This window comes from Cupressus sempervirens, chromosome 2 (genome assembly GCF_028749045.1).
Source record: "Cupressus sempervirens isolate cs-2001-9-10 chromosome 2, ASM2874904v1, whole genome shotgun sequence".
NCBI classification, from domain to species: Eukaryota; Viridiplantae; Streptophyta; class Pinopsida; order Cupressales; family Cupressaceae; genus Cupressus; species Cupressus sempervirens.
In genome coordinates this window covers 361,266,673-361,285,642 of record NC_143119.1, presented here as the reverse complement: position 1 = coordinate 361,285,642, position 18,970 = coordinate 361,266,673, and the positions used below count along the sequence as shown (strand labels likewise).

At 33.6% G+C, this 18,970-nt stretch overlaps 1 protein-coding gene across 1 annotated transcript; it reads left to right on the top strand.

The window, feature by feature from the left end:
• Positions 1 to 10,570: 10,570 nt before the first annotated feature.
• Positions 10,571 to 17,132, top strand: LOC149572631 (putative multidrug resistance protein). The gene is made up of 8 exons (XM_089813747.1): positions 10,571 to 10,904; positions 10,995 to 11,049; positions 11,143 to 11,321; positions 11,462 to 11,919; positions 12,002 to 12,542; positions 13,950 to 14,825; positions 14,914 to 15,911; positions 16,146 to 17,132. The coding sequence occupies exons 1-8, from the start codon at positions 10,659 to 10,661 to the stop codon at positions 16,522 to 16,524; spliced, it is 3,732 nt and encodes a 1,243-aa protein (XP_089669873.1). The 5' UTR covers positions 10,571 to 10,658; the 3' UTR covers positions 16,525 to 17,132.
• Positions 17,133 to 18,970: the final 1,838 nt, after the last annotated feature.

The window sequence follows — 18,970 nt, the reverse complement described above, 5'->3', positions numbered from 1 at the left end:
ACCAATCACATCATCATATTTTAGGGTACTAGATCCAAGAACAGAATTACTCACAGCCATTACCAAGCCATTCCAGCTTTCAGGTAAAGAACACAAAATCAAGAGAGCCCTAATTTCTTCATCAAAATTGATACCCATGGAAGATAATTGATTAGTAATAGTATTAAACTCATTTAAATGATCTGCAACAGATCCACCTTCTGCCATTTTCATATTAAATAAACGCTTCATGAGAAATACCTTGTTTGAAGCGGAGGGCTTTTCATACAGTGTCGCTAGGGTTTTCATCAAATCTTCTGTCGTCTTTGCTTTTGTAATATTAAATGCCACCGATGGTGCCAAGCATAACCGAATGCTTCCGAGTGCCTTTCTGTCCAAAAGATCTCATTCAGCCTCTGACATAGTTCCCTGATTCTTGGCTTTGCCTTCCAACGGCTTCCATAAATCCTTCTGATATAGATAGTCTTCTATTTGCATCTTCCATAACTAGAAGTTCTGCCCATTAAACCTGTCAACCCTCAGCTTACCCTCATCTGCCATCACTCCCACTCAACTGTGAGACTCTCACTTAACCGTGAGACTTTCCTACAAAGGATAACTGAAAGACAACCTCGCTCTGATACCACTTGTTAGGATAAACCACGGATAGAAATAAAAAACTACATGCAAATATAACTAATAACTGAAAAATAATAGATCATACAGAAATGAACACAAGGCACCAAGATCTAACGTGGTTCACCCAATCCCTGGGCTACGTCCACCAAACAACAAGTTCGATCTTATTACAATCCAGTGATTACAACCTGATTACAATCTGTAATCCCTTACAGCTCAATACCGCCGCAAGAACCAATTTTGCATCACAACATAATGAAAAAATACCCAACCCTAAGCCCTTTTATACAAGTATTAAACCGCTTTAAGGTTATAACATGTCAGCCATATGTCGGCCATAATATGTCGGCTACCATGTCGGCCACGGCCCAAAAAAAAAAATTCGGGCGATGCCCCTAACCCCACTATTTATGAAGTATGTACAGTACTTTCCTAATCAGTCACCACAATCTAACAAATAGGCTATTGATCCATTGTTGGATGTGGAAGTCACAGCCACTCCTCCCTCTGCAAGTCGCATTCCTATGGGCAATTTTTCTAGTGTAGTTGTGTTTGTTTCTCCAGTTGGGTCAGATGTTGATGCTTTGGTTTGGGAGGAAGCTTCTCTGGTGGAGGAAGGTTGGACAAAGTTTAAAGAAAAAAATATAAACATTCCCTACAGTCCTATGATTGACTTCTAAAATCTCACTCTTTTGGGATTATAAGGGTCCTAAATGGTTTAATTGAGTTTTATTTGGTGGTAAAAGTGTACTGTGTTATCTGTGAGGCCACCCTGGTCACCGTATTTTGGTTGGTCTCCTATTTCATCTCTGGTATGTTGTATCTTTTGTTTGGGCTCCATTGAAAATATTTTGATGTGTAAATGGTTTCAAGCACCCTTCAAAACTTGTTTTCCTTAATCAAAAACATGAGAAGTGGTCAAATGAGAGACATTTTCTACTATCCATGATAGTGTTCCAAAGAGGTGATAGGGTTCTCCTGGTATTATGTCATTTATTGCATTTAATGTAATCTTTATCTTTCATGTTTGGGCACCCCAGTTTAAGGGAAAGTATTGGAGCCAAAATTGATGTCCTCTCAAATTTTGTGGAGGAAATATAAGAGTATGTAACATTTGAAATGGGGAGCCTTCTTTGAATACTTTGATTAATGGTTTTAGAGATAGTTTATTTTATATAAACAATTATTTAGATGTAGAAAGTGGTAGGAACAAATGAATGTAGAGTTACTCTAAAAGAACAAATGGAGGCATAAGGAGGTTGTTCATAAGCAAAAAGGTGTTGTAGTGTTGGAAGAAGAGAGGAAAATGGACCGCATGTATAGCAATTAATTTTGTTTTGTAATGCATTTATGGCCTCTCTTCTTGGTGGATTTTTTACTCATAGGGGTTTTTCATGTAAACCATATGTTATGTGATGCTCTTATATTGTTGATTTATGTCTCATTGTCATTGTTTTACATTGATGTTTTTTATTAAAATCAATAACCTAACAAGGAAGTTGACACTTACACAACCATAGCCTAAAGGTGTTAAAGGGAACAGCAACATGTAAGTATGGATCTTGGTTTTTGCAATAATAAAACACCAACGGTAAAGGTGCTAGCAAGACCAAAATACTACTAAAGAGAATAAGAACGCATAAGCATGGGTTTTGGCTTTTACAATAGCAACATGATGATAGTATAGGTGCTAGAAAAACAAAATACAAAATATAAATATTACATTAGCACAAAGACTAGTAGATATCCTCAAGAGTGGTAGGGAACATCACTCATCACATATGGAGAATATTGTGAGTTTAAAGAAATATTTTATTTACATCGTCAAACAACTTCCTAGGCAATATTGTCCTTGGGACCCCCCACCACAAGGGGGAGGGGCTAATGAAACTCAATTTGGAAAAGTGTATGCATTGGGGTCAAAGTGTTGAGGAAGTTGTATATTATTAGCTAGATAATGGGGCAAAGAAAGAGAAGTAGGAAAATAAGGGTTTGGGGTTGCACTAGTAGGAGCTAGAGTTGCATTAAATCATGGTTATAATAGGAGACCACAAATTTTTTGAAAGAGTGTCACCCATATATATAGTTGGATCCTTATTGTCATCGTCGACCTATTACTCTTTGTTAGAGGAAGAATCAGAAGACATGATAGTCAAATGTTCTTTGCCAATGTCTTTTCACCAAGTCCTCATCCCTTTATGTCACGAGAGAGAACAATCAATAGTAAGTGACCAATAAATAAAAATTAATGACATCAAAATAGAATGCCCTCATAATCCACCACTTCATTCCATGGCCTATCCCATATCATAAGAAACACATGACCATGGAGAGGTGTGGAGATATCAATATCCACCAAAATATGTGCAAAGGTAGTCAAACCCATACTTTTTGTAATCAAATCCACCATTATGAAATGACCAATAGAGTTGGTAATGGCCTCAAAACAAGACTTCTCCCACAAATGAGGGGGGAGATTGGGGATTTGAATCCATGCTAGGTGCATACTATGTGGTTCAATAAGTAAATTTTAAAAAAAAGTCCAACATTTAGCCAAAGGAGAGTTATTTCTCTAAACCCATAGCTTTCTTAACACCAAATCTCATTCTTTAGAAGAATTAAAAAGAGAAACAAAAAACACTTTGCAAAGGGGAGAACTTAATGTTACTTGGGACCAAGGCTCTCCATGAATCCATCACCTAGCAATGAAGATTTGGAAGAGAGATCCAGAACCTAATGAATATACAAATCAATGTACATTATTGGTGGTAATTCACATATGCCTCCACATCCAAACCAAAAACCACCAAAGGGAATGTCTTGGCATAGGAAATTAGATAAGGTTTCTCTTTTCGTGGTGCATTTTTGGAAACACAAAAAGAACTTCATCCACATATAGGAGTAATCCTAAAACTAGGTCGCTAAGAGGGGTTCCCAATAGACACCATTCTAATACAAGTCATAGCCCTAGTATTGTCAAGGATACCCCCTACCAAAAGTAACAACAACTAATCCAGGAAGCCTCAAGGAAGGAGAAGCTAAATCAACAATATGTAAACTAAGGATGGCAACTATGGCCACGCCCAACAACCCCGCAAGTCATGAGGTAGAAGGGACTGGGTCAATGGAAAAAGGAGAAAAAGGCTCACACGACCCACTTAGAGTGACGACAAATGTGGAAAGGGAGTCATCCACAAGGACCCCTATAAACAATTTGCACACCTCAAAGGCACATGTTGAAGATGGAGTTGTGCAACCAAACCTGCAAGTGATGCAACCCTTGAAATATTCAAACATGTATTTCAAATTTTCACCACCGCATAGCCTCAGGGGGCATTGGTTCTAATATCTTATTGTGATGTTATAGTTTATTTATTGTTGTTATAACTCCATATAAGGTAGTGATAATAAGTGTGATATGAGAGATAATTCTTAGAATAAAAAGGAAGTATCTAAGAATGGTTTTCTACATTAGGACAATTTCATTTTTAGATTTGCATAAGTGCCTTAAATTCCCATGTTATAGTAGTCAAAGCCTTGTATCTCATCATTTGATTAATTTATTGGATAGACGTTGAACTATACAAACTTAGATATTGAAAATTTATTTTTCTCAACAAGTTGTAGTAGATTTTTTAACTCTCCTCAATTAACTTTTAGTTTAGTAATAGTTATCTTATAGTTCAATAGTATCATTGGTTCACTGAACTCTTATGAATTTTAAAACTCCTCAACTATACATATAATATCTGTGGCGTATCAAGAATGTCTCACTAGTTGATTTTTAATGGAATATTTCATCATTAATAATTTCCTGACAACAGATGATTATATCCATCAAATAGATGTGCATAACTTAGCTATCCTATATTATTAGTTGTTAAAAGGAGCTATGTTTCATACCATTTTTTAGGAGGGTTCAACACTATACGAGTATCTAGATTTTTAAAAGTTGTTTCATATTTTTATAGCATAACTTTTACTTTTAGTATTTAGGATCATTAGATATCACATCAATTATTAAAATTACTACTAATGCTATGCAGAAAAGATAGGAAATAGTACACAATTATTGCATGTGAAAGAAGAAATATACTCTAGGGATATTTCTCCCAATCAACATCTCACACAAAATTGCATAATTAGTAGTGGTAGAAATTGGAGTAGGTAAAAAAGATCTATGATTTCTAATTCGTAAAATAGAAGCCAACCCACCAATCACTTCAAATCAAGATTCTATTAATCTACCACATAAAAAGTCTTAATCAACCTTTGATCTTATTCCAAAAATTACAATGGGAAAGAGTAGAAGAAGAGAACACCCTCCTAAAATTCTTACTTCTAACCTCTAGATTTACATATCGTTTGATGATTAGAAGCATTAGTATGTCTTTCAATACAAAGAAATATTTGCAAGAAAAAAATTTGACTACAAGTGGGAGAATGTTGGAATACGAATTCAATTATTTTACATTATCATGGAGTACCCTGGTAATCTACTTTGGGTATGTGCTTAGTGCAACTTAGGGTTAGAATCTTCTATTGAAGGTTGAAATGAGAGGGGAGTTTCAAGGGGTTGTCAAAGCCCCTAACATTTCAATGGTGTTTTGATGAAGGCTTTAAACTAAACCAAAAGAGTTAAGACTTACTATTTATAGTAAGTTTGGTTTGTGTCTGAGTCGTAGTTACATGAGTAAAAATATATCTCTTTAAAAAATAATCTTCAAACAAGGTTACAACTTGGACATCATATGTTATGCAAAGTCAAGCTTTTTGTATATTCTAAATATTATTATTGCCCATGATTTTTTCTTGTATATTGTTACTTGGTTTTTCACATAAAATTGTGTGTTTATAATTTATTATGCATAATTTTGCACTATATTTTTTTATCACACCATTTTTAGTAGTCATCATCTATAGAAGGAATACTTATGGGTCCATTTGATCCAACTTTTTAATTAGTTCAACTAATCATTTTAAGAATTAAAGATTTTGAACAATAATTCTATAATCTACAATTATTGTATTATTTTACTAATTTTAAATTATTATTTATTTTTCTCTTTATTGATTCATAAGGGAATTAGTCATTGTGAAACTCGTGTTCTTATCTCTCTTTATGTGCATACACGCATGTGTGTGTGCGTGTGTGTCATATTCATATCTTTCCAAATAATAATATGATTGATAAGAGGCCAAAGTCAAGATTAATTATTATTTATTTATCTCAAGTAGATTTGAACACAAGACCTCTCGTATAAGAGGCTCACAAATTACCATTGTGTTATAGGCTCTTGCCTATTCATATATATCCAATTAAATAGACGATAACAACCAAAAAAAAAAGAGTAGATATTTTATACCTCAAAAAATACTTAGCTACTTTATATAATGTCTATTTAATTATTGGCATACAACATTTATTTTTTATGTATCTATTATTTATATAGTATACAATACATTGCTATTGTTTAAAAATAAATAAATAAAATTATTTCAAATATTTGTATGATAACTGTAAACAACAACTTCTCACTAATAATACTTCATTTACTTTAATTAAAATCATTGAAGATGTTTTGTATATGGAATAAAAAAAACTATTTATTAAAATCAATGCTTGTGAATTGTAAAGAAATGTGTAAGATGATACAAATAATCATAATTGTGTAAATAATAATATGATTGATAAGAGGCCAAAGTCAAGATTAATTATTATTTATTTATCTCAAGTAGATTCGAACACAAGACCTCTCGCATAAGAGGCTCACAAATTACCATTGTGTTATAGGCTCTTGCCTATTCATATATATCCAATTAAATAGACGATAACAACCAAAAAAAAAAGAGTAGATATTTTATACCTCAAAAAATACTTAGCTACTTTATATAATGTCTATTTAATTATTGGCATACAACATTTATTTTTTATGTATCTATTATTTATATAGTATACAATACATTGCTATTGTTTATAAATAAATAAATAAAATTATTTCAAATATTTGTATGATAACTGTAAACAACAACTTCTCACTAATAATACTTCATTTACTTTAATTAAAAATATCATTGAAGATGTTTTGTATATGGAATAAAAAAAACTATTTATTAAAATCAATGCTTGTGAATTGTAAAGAAATGTGTAAGATGATACAAATAATCATAATTGTGTATTATTATGTTGTGACTATTTGAAGACAATTGTATATATATAGAGAGAACCAAGAAATATATATATATATATATATATATATATATATATATATATATATATATATATATATATATATATATATATATATATATATATATATATATATATATATAACCAAGAAAAGCATTGCATCAAATCGAGGATGGATAAAAATTATATGCTGAAATTTCTTGTTAAAATAGTTTGACTTCCTACACATCAACAAAAAAAAAACTGCAATGTATAGAAAAAATTGTTTTTTATATCATTAACAATAGCTATTAGGAAATTATGGGACTAATATAAAGCATTGCAAAGAGAAACCAATTAGATAGCTAACAATACAAATGAATGTTTTATTTTTCCATTAATTTAACTACAATCGTCAACCACTTTACCTAACAATATTTCTTATATCTAACACTTATAAGTAAGAACTTAATATAATGCATCTCTTGTTATCATTCATACTTACTTTTGATTTTGCAAAGATAAAATTCTAAATTGTTCAACTTCATCAATAGACCACAAACCCAAAAAAACTTCACAAAATCCTCCTTCCCTCCAAAGTTCACTTAAATATATCTCAGAAAGTGGGCTTTTCAAATGTTTAAGCAATTAAAAGAAGTCTTAATAAGCTTAGTGGAGCACTCATGTATCTATGAGGAAGTGGGCTTTTCAGTTGAATGAGCAATGAAAGATATCTTTATAAGTTGAGCACTCACATATCTATGAGGAATTGGGCTTTTCAGATGATTAAGCAATGAAGAAGTTGAGCACTCATATATCTATAAAGAAGTGGGCTTTTCAAATGGTTTAGCAATGAAAGAAGCCTTAGTAAGTTGAACACTTGCATATCAATGAGAAAGTGGAAATTTTAGTTCATTAAGCAATGAAAGAAATCTTTGTAAGTTGAGCACTCACATATCTATGAGAAATTGGACTTTTCAAATGATTAAGCAATGAAAGATATCTTTGTAAGTTGAGCACTCACATGTCTATAAAGATTTGGACTTTTCAAATGATTAAATAATGAAAGAAGCCTTCGTAAATTGAACACTCACACATCTATGAGGAATTGGGTTTTTGAAGGGCTAAGACTCCCCAAGACGGCCATCTTACTTACGCAGATCCACAACAAAAGAGAAAGCTTAGAAAAATCTTAACCGACTGATTAAGGGGTTTACGTTGGTCCCTTAGACTATTGGACTCAAGTGAGTTCTTGTATGAAAGACGCCCATATACTATCTCAAGAGAACCACACACAAGTGATTTCCAAGATGAGGAGACACTCGTGTTGCACACGTGCAGTTGGCAGTTAAAAAGGTTTTCAAAGACTCCATAAAGTGTTCTAACATGTGCACGTCCCCCTTAACAGCAGAGATGCACGTCGGCTTTCCACCAATCTCTTTAATGCCATTGATTGGCCCCATACACAAACAAAGGTAGGTCCCCACTTTAAACTGACTGTCCTTTAGTGGTGAACCATTAATATTATATCTCAAATCTCCGTATGTGAGATCTACTCGGTAACGGCACTACTTGGCAAAAATGTATCCCATCCGTATGAATAACTTCATTTCCTTTTCAAGATGGGACATTGATTGCATCCTTATGAAGATTCAACGTCAACTACCCTAAACAAATATGATAATACTTTTGTTTTAATAAAATATTAAATTATGTCAAATCCATAACTACCTAGCTTTAAAATTGTCTCATTCTCTTCAAAAATTTCAAGCATCTTGGACTAGCTCGTTCTTGTCATGTGTGGTTCATAATATTTGAGAAAAAAAAGCTTTAAGTAATGATCATTAAATGAATTAATCAAATATGTTAAGGGATCTCATTATCATGAGAGTTATGATCAACGGATTAATTAATCAAGTTTACTAATGGATCTCATTATTATGAAATTATAATAATAATATTTAAAATAAGTTCAGATGTATTAGAGCTATACATTTGAATTTAAATATTTCAATTATATGTTTTGTATTATAGATGAAGTTTACAAGCTATACATTTGAAGTTAAATATTTAATACACAATGTGAATCTTTTCAACAAGTGTGTGATTCAAGCAGAGATGAAATCGCTATCTTGATTTTTTACATTGGATTATGTCAAGCTTCCATATGATTAGAAGTTTTCTAATTGACTGGATACAACCCTTGGATTACTTAAGTGAACCTTTAGTGGTCATCTCAATTGTTTAAAAAATGATGAGCATGATATGCTTAGAATTTTCCTTGTTTGAGATTTATTGAATCAAGAACTTTAGTGTCCTCATACATATGTGAAGAATTGATATTTTTTTCTTGGATTTTAACTTGAAAGGTCACCTGAGTATATAGTCTGTATAATACAAACAATAATAGTATGAATTACTATTCTTATCAAATTAAGATTGTGGTTCATATCTAATGGGTAAAGCCCCATGATCATTTTCATGTTAGTGTCTTAACACTTGTATAAAAAAATCCAAATGTGTTACTATTGTTATCCTCAGCATCCACCAAATGAATGCTCCCTTCAACATTATCTCTTAGTTTCATTGAAATTAGAATAAAAGTGACATTTTATTTATCTTCTTGCACAAAAGTACAATACATAGCGTAGTCTAACCATGGTGTCAATGAGTCCATAAGATCTTCTAGCCAAAAACAAGTGACAGCCAATGAATATCTAACTCTTAAAGTCTATTAATTTCCTTTTCCTTGAAAAATTCTAAAGCCTTTTTCAATAAATTGATTATGTCCATACAAAGTCTATTAATTTCCTTTTCCTTGAAAAATTCTAAAGCCTTTTTCAATAAATTGATTATGTCCATACCTTGCAATCAAGGCAGTCCACAAGAACATAATTATTTATGCAATAAAGGATGTCCATACCTTCACATCTTTTCTACTCCTACAAACTTTTCTTTTAATCCTCTCTTTCAAAAAAGTTTATTTAATCTTATTTATTATTTAATTCCACTAAAAAGATGTGACAATTTTTTAATAAAAAGAAAGTGGTCCCATTATCATAGTTTATCTAGAAAAACTAACAAATATAATTTATATTTTAAAAATTATATAAATTTAATTTGTATTTTTTATAAATAAATACACAATTCAGAATACTCCGTTACAAATAGAAAAATATATATATACCTTTAATATGCTTCATTTATAAGAATTGATAAGAATTCACAAAAATAAATCTTAATGTTTTAAAATTGACTTTTATTTATTTAATTTTATTGAAGTTTTTTTAATAGCTTATATGCTTATTAGATGTCGACTAATAAACAGTTAAATAAACAATCAATGAGTTCTCTTTTCGCTTTATACTTTTTATTTAATTTTTGGCAAAAATTAGATATTGACAAGGGTACCTACCAGCTTACCAGATTAAATATTTCTAAATATAGAGACAACCGAGACAACCGAAACTGCTCAAATTCTGCTTCGAGCATGCAAAAAAAATATTCCTGTTGTCTCTTCATTGCTGGACAAAATTAATTTTTAGGCCAAATTCGTTTGAGTCGCCATGTTTGAGAACCGTAACAAATTCTTCGAAATTGTCATTCTGCGACCGATTAGATGATTTTTTTTTAAATTCCACTCCTCAACTTTGTAATATTGGCGCATTAAACAATGATTGAACAATGTATGTGTTTTTTTTGTGAATAAGGAACTCTGTCTACCAATTCAGTTCGAACATGGAAGTTCTGATCATGCACGTGAAACAGTGAGGTTGATAATACATGTCAAAGGAAATCCAATCTCCTGATAATAGCTTGTTATATATCCTGCCTAAAATTCCCAATTTAGAATTCCTGTAGATTAAAATTCATGGCTAGAGGTGCTTTCAATAGAAATGGCAGTTCAAATGACTTACCAGCTCCGAAAATAGCCATTTGGAAAGTTTTCAAATATGTAGATTACATAGATATATTGACAATGGCATTAGCAACTTTAGGTTCCATTGCAGATGGGTTGTCTATATCTGCTACGTGGGTTATATGGGCTGGATTATCCAATACTCTTGGATATGGTCCCTCTCAGAAAAATGGTGATTTTATGGCCAAACTTAACAAGGTGAAATGTTTGTCACTATAAAATTTGATTGCATCTTTTTTATAAGCATCGGTAGCTATTTTATAACCATTTTCGCCGTGGCTGGTGCAGGGAGTAATGTATTTTGTGTATGTAGCTGTTGCAGTATGGATTGCAGCATTCATAGGTGTTATTTCTGTCTATAATTTGATAGAATTTAAGTGTTCCATGTTGATCAGTGAAATTAAGAGCATTGGTTGTGTTGATTTTCACTTTTCAGAGGCTTTCTTCTGGACTAGAAGTGGAGAAAGACAGGCCTCGCGACTGAGAAGAAAATATTTAAGAGCTGTGTTGAGACAAGATGCCCAATTTTTTGACACAAGAAGCACAGACTCGGCCGAGGTGGTTAATGTTGTTACCAATGATACTCTTCTCATCCAAGACGTCCTCAGTGAAAAGGTTCTGAAGTCTCTACTACATAGCTTTTTTACAAGACAATCTTGCAGTTTGACACAAATTTTAATATACTGATGCACCCTGTTTCTCTACTTATTTCTAGAGCTAGTTTATTCTGATGTTGACCACCATTTCCTTTGCAGACACCATTTTTTATCAAGAATGTGACAACTTTTATTGGTTGCTATGCTGCTAGCTTTTACATGTCATGGAAGCTGACCTTGGTGACCTTTCCATTGGTCACATTACTGATCATCCCAGGACTCATTTATGGTAAGATTCTGATGAGGTTGGCTAGGGATACACATGCACAAAATAACAGGGCTGGTACAATTGTAGAGCAAGCACTTTCCTCCATCAGGACTGTGTATTCATTCGTGGGAGAGCATAATCTAATCAATAAATATTCATCTGTACTCGATACAATTGTAAAGCAGGGTCTTAAGCAAGGTCTAGCAAAAGGTTTGGCTATTGGAAGCAATGGTTTTACTTTTATTATATGGGCTTTTATGGCATGGCGTGGGAGCGGCTTGGTTGTATCTCATGCTGTATCACCAGGAAGAATTCTGGCAATCGGCCTGCTTATAACTCATGGTGGAATGTACGTTCCTAGTTTTTTTACAAAACATTTTGTGTTAATATTTTCTATTTTCTCGCTTTGAAATTGTTGATTTCGGCTACAGGGCTTTGGCGATGGCACTTCCCAATCTGAAATACTTTTCAGAGGCAGCCACTGCTGCATTTCACATTTCTAAAATGATTGATAGAATCCCAGAGATAGATCAAGCAGAAGAGGAGGGGAATGTATTGGAAAAGGTATATGGTGAAATCCAATTCAGAAATGTACAATTCACATATCCTTCTCGACCAGATACCCAAATATTTAGAAATTTCTCTCTGATTGTTCCTGCTGGGCAAACTACAGCTCTGGTTGGGGCAAGCGGATCAGGAAAATCCACAGCAATTTTGCTATTAGAACGTTTCTATGATCCAACTGCAGGGGAGATTCTTCTTGACAGAGTGAATATTCAAGACTTGCAACTGAAATGGCTGCGCAGCCAAATCGGTCTAGTCAGTCAAGAGCCAACTTTGTTTGCTACCTCTATTCGAGAGAACATATTGTTTGGAAAAGAGAATGCTACCATGGAAGAAGTCACCACTGCTGCAATGGCTGCTAATGCTCACAACTTTATCACTAAACTACCACAGGGATATGATACACAGGTATTTTTTAGATGTTTAAATTCTTGTTGCATTATAGAGATGACACAAAGTGAAGAGCAGTGGGAGACCGCATAAGAATTAAAATTTTACCATTAAAATTAACTCAATTATCTTAAGAATTGTCTGTTCTGAAATATGATTAACTTCAACAGTTTATCTCAAGAATTGTCTGTTTTAATGCACTCTACAACTCCTAGTATATCTTCCCAAGAGTGGGGTCTCTTCCACCTTCTTAATCAATCCTTAACTAAGCTAAATTGCTGTTCTGTATTTCTAACTAAGGTTTGTTTCTGGATTCTTCTCCCTGACTATTCCATTTTTCATTTTTTTAATTTCCTTGCTCCATCCATGTCCCCTTCAAATGAGCTCCTCTTTTATATTTCATGTTGAGAGAGTAATGACTCTTCATTTCAAACCTCTTTACCTTCTACTAAGCTTAATTAAGTTTTAAATATATTTTATTATTATTTATTTATCTTTTATATTTCAACTTTTTAAATTATTATCTATTACCATGGTTATGGGGAGACCCATCTCCCCCGTAAACGACATGTCTCAGAGACAGAGATGCGTCTCGGAGACTTTTCGCATCTTCGGAGACCTCAAAAAATGTTGGAGACTTTATGACGAACTCTCCTGAAGTCTCCCAGTCTCCTAATCGAAATAGTGAGGTCTCCCCTAAGTCTCTTGATAAAAAATAAATATTAAATATAATATTAAATTATTTATGTATTTTAGCCATCATTTTAATGTTTTTAATGCAAAAATTTAGACCAATGACAATTTAAATGATTTTTTGGATAGCATGATAAGTTTGTAACTGAAGACCTTGAAATGGATGATCACAACCTTGTGGAGTAGATGATAGTACCATCAACATACTAGTACTAAATAGATTCTGGTTTTTGTTTACTGTACTAAGTTTGTTCATTTTTGTTTGCATATCAGCAATTTAGCATCAAACTATACTTTTTTTAATTTAAAATTTGAAAATGTAATGATAATCTCAGCGATTATCAATCTGATATGATAATGATCATATGCAATATTCGGAAAACAAGTATGACTGTGAGACACGGTAATGTGATTATGTGAGTTTTGAAATATTTGACTCTATTTTAATGTGAGATTACTATTATTATTTACTTTACTCTTTTAGTTTTACAGTATTAGTATTTTGTATTTAGCATTAGACTCTTTGAGCTATTTAAAAAAATTGCCATCTCCAAGTACCCCCATCTCCTATTTTTGAAAAATTGGCGTACCAGTACCAGTACCAGTATTGGAGACCTCCAAGTCTCCCTGTCTCCTGGTGACCTTGTCATAACTAGATCCTAGTGGACATTAAAATAAAAAATAGCTTCCATTGTTCTGATGAAATCAGTTCATATGGCTTTCACATTGCAGGTAGGAGAACGGGGCATCCAGATGTCTGGAGGGCAAAAGCAGCGCATAGCCATTGCCCGGACAATGCTGAAAAACCCTCCAATCATGTTGTTGGATGAAGCAACCAGTGCTCTGGATGCAGAATCAGAGAACATTGTCCAGGATGCCCTTGAGAAAGCTTCTACAGGACGTACAACTATTACTGTGGCACATCATCTCTCCACGGTGAAAGCTGCAGACAAAATTGCAGTAGTGCAAGATGGTTGTGTTGTTGAGTCAGGCAGACACCTAGAGCTCATCCAAAATCCAAATGGCAAGTACGCAGCTCTCATTCACTTAGAACAGAAAATGGTCAAAATGCAAGCAGTTGATAGCAGCAACTCAGAACAAATTTTAAGAGCAAGCAGCTGGGACGTTCAGAACATTTCAAATATTTTGGATGAACAGAGTACTTCTTTCTCTGCATCAGAAAAAGAAGAAATAGTAAAAGTTTCAAGTAAAACTCGAACTCCATCATTTTGCCTAATGTTTGCATTGAACTCTCCAGAATGGAAGAATGCTGCACTCGGTTGCCTTGGCGCAATTGGATACGGAGCCCTGAATCCATCTTATTCCATAGCTATGGCAAGCATGATATCAGTCTTTTTTGTGAACAATCAAGATGAAATAAGGAACAAAATAAGAAGTTACTCCCTTGTTTTTGCAGCATTGACAGTGTGGTCCTTCCTAACAAATGTGGTTGAACATTATAACTTTGCAGTCATGGGAGAGTTCTTAACCAGAAGGGTTCGTCTGAAAATGCTGTCAAACATTTTAACATTTGATATAGGATGGTTTGATATGAAAGAAAATTCAAGTGGAGCTGTTTGTTCGAGGCTATCAAAGGAAGCGAATATGGCAAGTATTACATTGATAAATTAAAGTATTATCTCTGCAGATATAAGAAATATAACACTCTTGATTGAATTATTTTATTGTTATACAGATGAGATCCTTGGTGGGAGATCGCCTGTCACTTATTGTGGAAAGTCTATCAGCAGTGGCTGTAGCCTACATTGTTTCACTAGTTATTTCCTGGCGTTTTTCCATTGTATTAATTGCCCTCCAACCTGTACAGATCTATTGCCACTACACGAAAAAGGTTCTACTCAAGCAGCTTTCAAGGAAATCTATCAAAGCCCAGAATCAAACCAGCCAAGTGGCCACAGAATGTGTTGTAAATCATAGAACCATTGCAGCTTTCTGTGGTGAGGAAAGAATTCTTCAGTTCTTTGAATCCACACAAGAAGAGCCACATAAAGAGATGAAGATGCAATCATGGTATGCAGGATTGGTTCTTGGAACATGTGAATTTATACACGCATCACAAGGGGCTTTAGGATTTTGGTACGGAGGGAAACTTAGACAGCAAGGATATTTAAGTTTTCATGCATTTTTAACCTGCATGGCAGTGTTGGGAAGAATTGGGCGAGTTATAGCAGATGCTGGAAGCATGACTTCAGACATAGCCAAGGGGGCAGATGCTGTGAAATCTGTATTTGCGATCTTGGGCAGGAATAGTTCCATAAATCCAGAAGATATTGAAGGACTTAAGCCTGACAAAATTGATGGCAATGTTGAATTGAGAAATGTAAACTTTTCTTATCCTGCTCGTCCCAATGTTATTATATTGAGAGATTTCTGCCTTGAAATCAAAGCAGCAAGCACTGTGGCTCTGGTTGGTAAAAGTGGATGTGGGAAGTCCACCATTATTGGACTCCTGGAAAGATTCTATGATCCTAACGAAGGTCTAGTTTTAATAGATAGTAAAGACATCAAAACATTTAATTTGAGGTACTTGAGACGTTTCATAGGTCTGGTAGGGCAGGAGCCAACACTGTTTGCAGGGAGCATTAGGGATAACATTCTGTATGGTAAGGAAGATGCAACTGAGGCAGAAGTGATTGAGGCTGCAATGGCTGCTAATGCCCATGGATTTATATGGTAAGTAAAATAATAACCTAAAAAATATTTTCCTTTCTGGGAATAAATGTATTAATAATTGTAACTGATTTCTGGAATCAACTGTGTCGGTATTTTTTTCATCAAAGTTTCTGTGACATTCTGATGATACAAAAATACTTACATAGTTGAATCCAGAAATCAATTACGATGAACAATATACAACCTGGAAAGCTGGTATGTTTAATAGATGTATTGTTATTAATGTTGTTTCAGTCATTTGGAGAATGGATACGATACAAACACAGGTGATAGAGGACTGCAGTTGTCTGGTGGGCAGAAGCAAGGGATAGCCATAGCAAGGGCAATCATTAAAAATCCAAGTATCTTACTTCTGGATGAGGCAACAAGTGCATTGGATATTCAATCAGAGAAAGTGGTTCAGGAAGCTCTAGATCGAGTTATGGTGGGAAGAACAAGCATAGTTATAGCTCATAGATTGAGCACAATTCAAAATTCTGAGTACATAGCAGTTCTTGAGGATGGAAAGATTATTGAGCAGGGAAGTCATCCTGTCTTGATCAGTAAAGGTGAAAACAGTGAATACTTTAGACTTATCAAGCTCCAAGAACACACTGATCCCAGATCATCTTGAAATTGGTTTTTGTTGCTTGCAATAAAACAGAACATCTGAATCCATTGCAACTGTGCAGTGACCTCCAGTCACCCAAAAAGAGAAGCTTTCCAGTGATGGTTGTTTCCTTAATTCCTACAAACTACCTACTTATATGATTCGCAGAAGAAAAATTACCAGCCCAATCCTCCAATATGTGCTGCCGCAGATGACAGATTTGCTCAGCCATTTAACTTGTTAATGTCGCAACAGGGGCAAAGCACAAGATTTCTATGTCTTTTTTATTATGTAATATCAGGGGATAGATAACATATTAATCTCAAAGAAGACAGCTGAGATTAATAAGCTTTATTATTCAATAGCGCAACAGCCAGAACTAATCTCCAGCATTTTCAAGATGATCAAAAGAATTTTTTAGTAATAGAAATAATTTTAGTATGTGCTACGATCTAGTAGATGTAGATCTAACAGATAATGATGCTTTTTAGTTATTCATTGAAGTTTCTCATAACTTTTTGTAGGGCTGAGAAACAGTCTGTCCTTGTAAAAAACTGTATTTCAGCTGTACTGAAAAGTAGACTGGCAAAACATCTCAGTTGATTAGTAAATTAGAAATTATCTTTACAGTCAAATTACATCTTTCTAGATTAAGAGCAATCTTTAAGATAATTATGTACTATTTTAAGTTAAAAAGCATTAGCTAAGTTTCTAGTGTTGCTCAGTAAACTAGTTTTTTATGGCATTCTACTTTTCCTTTGATTACACGATGTCTTAAATACAAATAGAGGTGATCGTGCAATTTTTTAATTAATAAATAAACAATATATATGTTAAAATACATAGATTAATTGGTTAACCTACTGTTCAATCCTCGTAATCAAAAAATAATAAATATGTATAGAATAAGAATATAATTATAACTGAACCTGCTTTCAGTAACAGATCAATGGACAAATGAAGCTTAAAATGTTCTATGGCAATTAATGTTTCAGATTCTCCTGAAAAATTATGTCTGCACAGGAATTCTATTTGAGGTGATAAAATGGTCTAAGTGAAAACTAAATAGAGAATTATCAGTAAGATGAGTGTTTTAAATTTCTCCTGAAAAGCTATATGTTTAAGAGTAGATTCTCTTCAAGATGATTAACTGTATAATGTAAAAAATGAAAAGAGAATTAAGACCAAGATTATCCCAATAGTATTTCAGATTCTCCTGGGAAATTATATGTCTGATAATGGATGAATTCTCTTCAAGGTGATAAAATGTTTTTAGTGAAAACTAAATAGAGAATTATCACTAAGATGAGTGTTTTAAATTTCTCCTGAAAAGCTATATGTTTAAGAGTAGATTCTCTTCAAGATGATGAACAGAATAATGTAAAAAGTGAAAAGAGAATTAAGACCAAGATTATCCCAATTTTTAGTGTTTCAGATTCTCCTGGGAAATTTTATGTCTAATAATGGATGAATTCTCTTCGAGGTGATAAAATGTTTCAAGTGAAAACTAAATAGAGAATTATCACTAAGATGAGTGTTTTAAATTTCTCCTGAAAAGCTATATGTTTAAGAGTAGATTCTCTTCAAGATGATAAGCTGTATAATGTAAAAAGTGAAAAGAGAATTAAGACCAAGATTATCCCAATTTTTAGTGTTTCAGATTCTCCTGGGAAATTATATGTCTAATAATGGATTGACTCAAAGATGATACGAAGTTTCAAGATAAAAGTAAAAAGAGAAACAAGACTAAGATTATCCCAATTGTTAGTGACCGCAACATTATTAGTCCTTTGGTTGGGCCTGGATCTTCAAAACAAAGACAAGATTGTTCCCATCAATGTTCTCTACAGCAATTGGGCTTCCCAGCTAAAAAGTTTCACAGCAACAGACGTGTTGATGCCAGGCACATTCTAAGAATTGCAAAGTCTTCACTCTTGAGAAGGCCTGCATGTCAACATTGCAAGGTCTGAAAGCATTATTATTGGGTCGCTCTTGAAACTCTGCCTGCATGACACATGTCAGGGTCCTATCCCTGTCAAAGTTCAAAGGGCTCAAGCCCACGCCTTGCAATATAAACAACTTTTTCAAGATAAGTTATGGGGATTTGTGTTAAAGGAAAATGTTGCCACACAGCAGAAGGCAGGCATTCACTGTGGAAAGAATTAGTTAACTTTTCATGTGATGGCAAATCATTTAAGAAAAGTGCACCTGGCATTCATGCCACAAACATATGGATTAATGATGTAAAATCTTCAGCATGAAGATGGTTGTAACAGCTGACATGATGAATTGATCACATTTCCAGTGTGTGAAAAAAAAGGGAAGAATCTATAGAAGTCCCAGACTTGTCGTAAAAGAGAAGGTTTCAATTTTCAGTTAAAAAACTTTTCATGCTAGCTAAACGAGCCCACAAGAGTTTATCTTGTTAGGAAAATCTCTATGTTCAGCAAGAGATGCATTTTGTAAAATT